Source organism: Nematolebias whitei, chromosome 7 (genome assembly GCF_014905685.2).
Source record: "Nematolebias whitei isolate Nwh7 chromosome 7, NemWhi1, whole genome shotgun sequence".
Taxonomy (NCBI): domain Eukaryota; kingdom Metazoa; phylum Chordata; class Actinopteri; order Cyprinodontiformes; family Rivulidae; genus Nematolebias; species Nematolebias whitei.
The window spans coordinates 6,100,559-6,107,931 of NC_056504.1; the positions used below are offsets into that span (position 1 = coordinate 6,100,559).

Consider the following 7,373-nt stretch of genomic DNA (forward strand, 5'->3'; position numbering starts at 1 on the left):
TGTTGCTGCATGATTTTGTAAACACTTTTCATACAGGAGTTATATTCTGTAAAAAATATATAAATCAAGGCATACCTATTTATGCTTTTTCTTGAGAATAAAACCCATGTCAGCCTTTATATAGTTCTGTAATAATGGACAATAAGATGGTCTAATCCTCTGTGTACAACTGTTTTTGCTTAGAGATCAACAAAGATGTTCCTATTGTTCTGATATAATATAGAACATAGCAGGTAATCAGGTCAGATGTTCTATTTGAACACGAGACACGCTCAGAGTCACATTTTGTATGAGCGCCTGGAGATTTTCCTTTTCTGACAGTTTATTGTGCTGCAAAATATGGAACAACTTTGTGAAAATCTACCATCAAGTTAAAAGAAGGTCCAAATACAACTATTGCATAGTTAAGTACTGCATTAAAAAACTCCACATTATCTGCTAGATCTGAAGGTCTCTGGAGAATTGTTTTAAAGTTATATGAAGTCAAGTTGTTTTTAGATGGAGGACATGTTTTATGTAAAACTAACAGCATAAAGACTTACTGTCTTGTTAATTGGGTTACAGATAAACCACTGACATCATAACAAACAGTTGGTTTTGTTTCTGTTGAGTACAGTTGTACAAATGGGGGGGGGGGCGGGGGGTGCAGGCCCAAATACAGTTACAGGGCACTGATTTTTGTTGCACAGCAGATGTAGCCATTGGCTGGGGCAGTTAATCCAAAATGCTGGGTTTGATACAAGCAGGATTTAGCCTCAGCCATGATACTAACATCTGTCAGATTCTCCCATTAAGCTCCCAGCCCAAACGAGACAGACGCAGAATATTTTTGAACTCACCGCTGTGACGAGGAGGAGGCCAAAGCAGATAATATATTTCAAACCTGAGGTGAGTGTACAAGGAGTCAACGAATGCAGAGGCTTCGTGGCCTGGAAAAGAGGTTCTTGATTCATTAGGGCTTATGTAATGTGTTTTTGCACTGACTGAACTCGGCTTGCTCTATTTTTAAGATGCATTGGCTCATTTACAAGTGTTGTTTGTTTCTTAAAAGCTTGTGATTGTTATAATTTATCTTTTAAATGTGGCGTCAGGACATCAGTGTCTCCCTTTGTTCACATGAATCCATTGGAACAACTCTGCCATAATATGTTCCCACAAATTACTGTGATGAGTGTTGCATTTAGAGAGAAATTAACCTTATTGTAAAATCTGCACGTTGTTTCCTTGTACTGAGAATGTTTTTTTGTTTTGTTATCTCATCACCACTAAATTGTTGAATCTTTAAATTCTAAGGGAAAATGGGGGTATATTGCAAAAATAAAATTATCTGTTTTTAATTGAATGAAAATTTATTTGAGACTGAATACTTTGTCATTTCTAAACAGTTTATAGCGGCTTTGACTTTATTTTATAATCCTTTGGATACCGTCCTGACATCAATATTTGTTCTGATTGTTAGCAATGAAGCTACTGAACAGTCATTTGAGAATTCAAGTTGCACTTTAATACAAATAAACCACTTTTCCACTATTTAAAATTGTAAAGATTCAGCATTGTGCCAAGTTAATAGTTTAAAACTCTTTCAAATGTCAGTCAACACTTCACATTGCTATCTGTACTTTGAATTGTCTTTATATGCTCTGCAGTATATCTGCTTCATACACATTTATGCCCTTTAACGTCTGCAGAGTGCGTAGATTGTGAAAATGCTGAGCACATATTGCTCTAGCAGGTTGCAACGTGAATGGCATAAAGAAAGTAAAAGTGAGAACGCCACCAGACATTATGTTAAACTGAGTGATGAAATGAAATTTTAATGATCCTTAAAAGAAAATGGGTCACTGCAGCAGCACAAAGGAAGATTCTGAACAAGTTGAGTACAAAGTGAAAAGGCAATTAACCGTTCCAGCACCACATCATTTATCAGATCAAATCTCCAGATGCAAAATGTCTCCAAAATCAGTTTATATAAAAATCACAAAAACAAGGCAGACCGTTCCTTAAGCTCAGTTGTACATGTTTAGGTATGAGGTAAAATAACGCTTTTATCTGATGTAGAAGTGCTGGCAGGAAGGGAAGTTTACGTGTCTCTTAATAATGGAATGGATATTAAGCATTTATTAAAATTATTGTAATTTCTGAATATTGGATGATCTGACCTCCAAAACTACTGAACATGATTTTAAAAAATTCAGTCACAAACAAATCAAGAAATCCAGTAATAATTGTCAAACATTTTAACTGCAGCTACCAGTAGTGATTTTAGGATGCATGAGAGAAGTGGCACATGCTCTATTCACACAAGGGGAGCTGTTGGTCAGGCTACTTCTTGTTGTGCCATTAACTCTAAAATAGTTATTGAATCAAGTGTAAATTTAGATGTTTAACAGCTCGTTAAAATAGACCAGAATGCAAGAAATGGCATCTACTTTATTCAAAATTTTCTTGGGAAGGACCCTCAAAAACTCCAACAGCGTGCCCCCACCCCAACATTACAGATGTTACTGACTCCAATGGCAACTGCGTTGTTGAAGCCAAGAGCCATTGTCAGAACTGCGGGCTGAGAACACCTAAAGGTTAGATTCTAGAGACCCTCCTGGCAGCTACCCTCATTTTAATACATAATTAAATATATTTTTTGTTCAAAATGAGTGAAAAAGGCTACAAACTAAAGCCCAACAGAGACTCCATTTTACTTATGACCACTTCATAAACATAAAAGCAAACTCGTACACAGCAAGATTTGGTGTATTCTCACAACAAATAAATAAAAAACTGGAGAATATCTAAAATTATGGACTTCAAATTAATACAGTTTTGCTTAAGTTTTGCATCATATGAAACTGCCACAAAACTCACATCACTTTTAGTGTAAAAACTTGTATCTTATGTAACTGATTAGATGAAAATAAAAACAAGTATTCTGAAAACATGTAAAGTTTTGAATTTAAACGAATTTAAACACAGTAATTAACTTTGTCATCTGAACCATTGGACAGATTATGAACATGTATTTAGCATTTACTGGGAGAGTACAACATTGTGATTTTGTAAAGTGATTACATTGATCAAATCAAGCAATCAGTCAGTTTTTCTATCAATTTCTTGCTCCCAGCATCATAACAATCTCTATGGTCTATGCTGGAAATGGAATAAAAAAATGTAAGTAACTCATAACTAAACTTTTGAGTATCTATATGACAAAAATCTCTTGTAATGCAAAGTGATTGCATTTTTAAATGAAATTTTTACTTTTATTGACGAGAAACTGCAACATGAATCATGGCACTGATAACAATTGTACAGCCCTGTCAGCACATTCACCTGAGTTTAAGCGTTCTTCTTATAAACCCCAGCGTACCGAATAAAAACTGAAGTGCTGGGTCATGTTCTTGCTTGGTGCTGAATACGAATGTCGTTTTAATTGGTTTTAGAGACCAAGATGTGCGTGGTAAGCTGCAATCATTTTTCAATGTGCTTCATAAGTGGGATTAAAGGTAAACACGCATAATCCAAATAAAAAAAATGACCAGAGTCGAATTCAAAACCATTTCAGTCAGCCTCAAAGGCTGGTGTGCTCAGCAGTCCACAGGTCCATAAACCTGCTGAATCTAAGTTTTCAGGTCAAATATTAATTGGAATAATAAAAATGTTACATCTCCAAATGGGTGAAATCAAGACTGATTTCTGGACACTAACAGGAATAAGTACCATAATAACTTTAAGACTTTTTTTTTTTTTTCCCGTAATGAGACTTTGAGCTGGTATCATCTATTATGGGACACCTTCAGAAATGTTCAGTGTGAATACTCACCCACTATAGAATTACCATCAAAACAGCCCCGATTCATTCACTTGAAGTTGGTGATGTTTTCAAAAAAGTGAAATGGTGATCAAGCCTCCAATCACCACCACCCTTTCAAAATGGTGAAGTATTGATGAGCTGCACATGAGTGCCAAACTCTGATGAAAAAAATACTATAACTAAGCTATTTGAAATGTAATCAAAGTGTTTTTTTTCAAGATGTAAGTGAAGCTGTGCAGACCAGAATATTTCAAAATTACAGGAAGGACACCAAGAATCATGATGTCCTTCTGTTAGGGAGAAACTAAAAGCTTAAAGTCAGGTAACTGAAAGAAGTTCGTCAGCTGTCAGATCAGCAGAATTATCAAAAGAAAGAACTTCCATACCCGTCTGCAGCTTTGAGCGTTAAACTAGAGGGAATAAACACGGTTTTCTTCTGTCAAACCTGGATATATATTGTTTATTTATTTTTGAAAGTGAGAGACATTTTAAATGGACATATAGTTAAAAATATTTCTTTGTCCATTTAGTGCTGACGGTGTAAATTCAATGGAAATGAGAGTCTCACTAATTTCTGATTATAGAAATTACTAATTGGACCAATGAATACATTAATCATGATGATGATTTAGGGTGCTTTGCTGACAGTGTTGTGCTGGATGTGGATCTTTTCTAATCCTTGATATTTAACAGAAGTTGTAGTTTTCTCACTTTGTAAAAATTGACATTCACACTAGTCAACCTTCGTTTGTACAGGTTCGTCTCATTGAGCCTCGAGAACTCATTTACAAGAGAGACTTGTTTTTAACAAATAATGTTAGTCCAAATAAGTAAAATATCCCAAATGGAATTCAAACAAAACGTGTAGAAAATGTTAAAATTCTACTTCACTACAACGAAAATCAAAGGAGTTCCTCAACAAACATTTCAGTCATTGTTGGATCTCAGAGATCAACGTCACAAGTAACCCACTATTCTAGAAGGTGTTCGGGCTTTTCACGGTGATTATTTTCAAACACACGAAAACAGAATGGCGTATTGTGAATGGAAGCAAATGTTGAGGCAGCAGAAATATAGCTATTAACTGATGATAAGATTAAATATTCCAAATTCAATTAACTTAACTTTACATGTCAACATCAACTACAGTAATTCTGTAACAAACTTGTTACGTGCTGAGTCAGAATAAGTTCATTACTTTACATTTGGAGAATAATATGTTCAGTCATCTCCAGTGAATATAGCTAACAAGACAAAAATATGGAGTTATTATGAAAAAAATGAAGAATATAAACAGAGAAATTAGCTTTGTTGATGAATGTAGAACGGGGGGTGCCCATTCCTGGTCTTTGGGGGCCACTATCCTGCATGTTTTAGATCTTTCTCTGCTCCAACACACACATCTGATTTGAATCAATGGGGGATGAACAGGCTTCTGCAGAACATAAAGATGTCATTGATCTGGTGAATAGGGTGAGTAATAAATCAGTCGTTAGAATGTAATTAATTCACAACAGGGTGCATTTACATTGACTCTCACAATTCCTGCTCAAAGCAAACGCTTCTTATGACATACATTCAAGAATAGCCTCCCAATGGTCACTTTGTATGTGATCATTTAAAAAAAAAATTTGGCAAATTGTAAATAGATCAATTTATTGAGCTGCATCTCTCAGGTTCAATGATGACCTTTGGATTTTGACTTTAATGCTCTTGTTGATAATTTATTTTGGTCACTTATTTGAACTTTAGTCTTGCAAAAGTTGTGTTCCATTGTCATGTTTATAGTTATCTTTCTTGATGTATTACCAGTTGAAACAGTGGCACATGACACATTTAATCAGTACCATGATCGAACATATTGTAATTTGACTGTAGAAGCACATCAGAGTGAAAGTCAGTGAAGTCAAAAATGGAAAATCAAAAGGCAGACCGTTCAGAGGCAGGTGTGCAAAATAATGAACTTTTAATCTGACAAAGATAAAATCTGTTGTATGTGTGAAATGTTCAAAACAAAAATAACAAAAACGCACTAAAGACAATGATGTAACAATGGACGACAAGACAACTTTGCTGAAACTAAACTCAAAACATGAACACATTTTTAATTATTCATTTTTCAAATCATTATTTTAATGCCATAGTTTAAGATAACTACAAAGTAAGATCATCTTATTTTGAAAAATAATGGTGTTTAAGCCTTTATGGTGAAATTCTGAAAATAATATTAATCTTATTTTGATCTGTTAGAGAGTCACATTTAACTACCACCACACCAAATGTTAGCTTATTGTCTGTCAAACTGTGTTATGACTATTAATTTTTTATTTTATTTTAAGGGCCAACTAGCTGTGGTAGCTGTATTGAATTGTGATGACTCCAAAAGGTATTCAGTTGTAGATGTACATCTAATATAACTGTTTTTTGTTGAGAATTTCATTAAAATCTGTCCAGTGGTTCAGAAGATGTTTTGCTAACCTTTCAGTGGCCGCTGGCCTTTTAGTGGCACATGATATTTACCCAAGAATACATTTCAATTAAATTTCAATATTATCACAAACTGATGCCACAAATGTGGCCAGGTTTCAATCCTTCTGAACAGAATTATTTTCTCAAAGAAACTAAAGTGAAAGTGAAGGCAGCTCCGCTCAGAGGACACGAGCCCACCTCAATTTCACCTGTAAACTTTAAGTGGTTCTTTTTTTTATCTTGGTTATAGCAAAATAACTTATTATCACTGAGTGATGTGTTCAAGGGCACTAAGAAAGAAGCGGAAGTTTTCGTGTTTTTCTGAAGTCTCTTTAGCTACTACTCTGACAAAAGGTTATTTCACAGTAATAAGTTTTCACAGCGTTCAGTCGCTCTGGTTTATTTCCTCCCTCATCCTCCAAAACTTTAGTTTCTCTCGACCACAATTCTTTGGGGTGCAAAAGTGTTAAGATATGTATTTTCTGTTGTTTAGCTAGTTGTGTAGTGGTGGCTCTTTCAGGGCAGCATCATCTGGATTTTGTTTTATAAAAATAGAAAATAATATGTGGAACAAACAAAAGGAGATGTTGCTCCTGACAGCATGAACGTAACTGACAAAGCAGCTCTTCCATAAATGCGTTTCTGCTGATTCATGTGCTCTGTTGTCTCAGCTTTATACTTTAGATAATACTGTATGTGCAACATTTTCAATGGTACCCATCTTATTTCATGACTATATTTTTTGTACTGAAGATATAACCTTTTTTATGTAACAGGTTGTGCTGTAAAACCATGGGTAAGACAGGGAGTAAAGTTCTGCTGAAAGCCTCGATGGATGGAGTTCAAACACAGGTAAAAGCAGCTACCGTACATAAAAACTGCCAATCCACATTATCTTCCAGCTTCAGCGCAGAAACCGTCCATTTAAGTAGAAATACATTAAACCTCAGTGATGATTAGTGCTCTAGTTGTTGGAAATGTGCAAGTGCTGGTAAAATGGGCCAGCTGCTGTGCTCTCTCAGCAGAGATTACACAACCAGGATCAGCTGCTGCTTCGTTCACACTTGATTTTTCTGCATTACAACTTCTAATCAACAAA

The 7,373-nt window shown here is 35.1% G+C and overlaps 1 protein-coding gene across 1 annotated transcript in view; it reads left to right on the forward strand.

The window, feature by feature from the left end:
* Positions 1 to 850: 850 nt before the first annotated feature.
* Positions 851 to 7,373, forward strand: part of lactbl1b (lactamase, beta-like 1b) — a 22,773-nt gene continuing 16,250 nt past the window's right edge. Inside the window, exons 1-2 of the mRNA XM_037679175.1 lie at positions 851 to 888; positions 7,051 to 7,126. Coding sequence (XP_037535103.1) covers positions 7,067 to 7,126 — 60 coding nt within the window. The 5' untranslated portion in view covers positions 851 to 888; positions 7,051 to 7,066. The remainder of the gene's footprint in view (positions 889 to 7,050; positions 7,127 to 7,373) is intronic.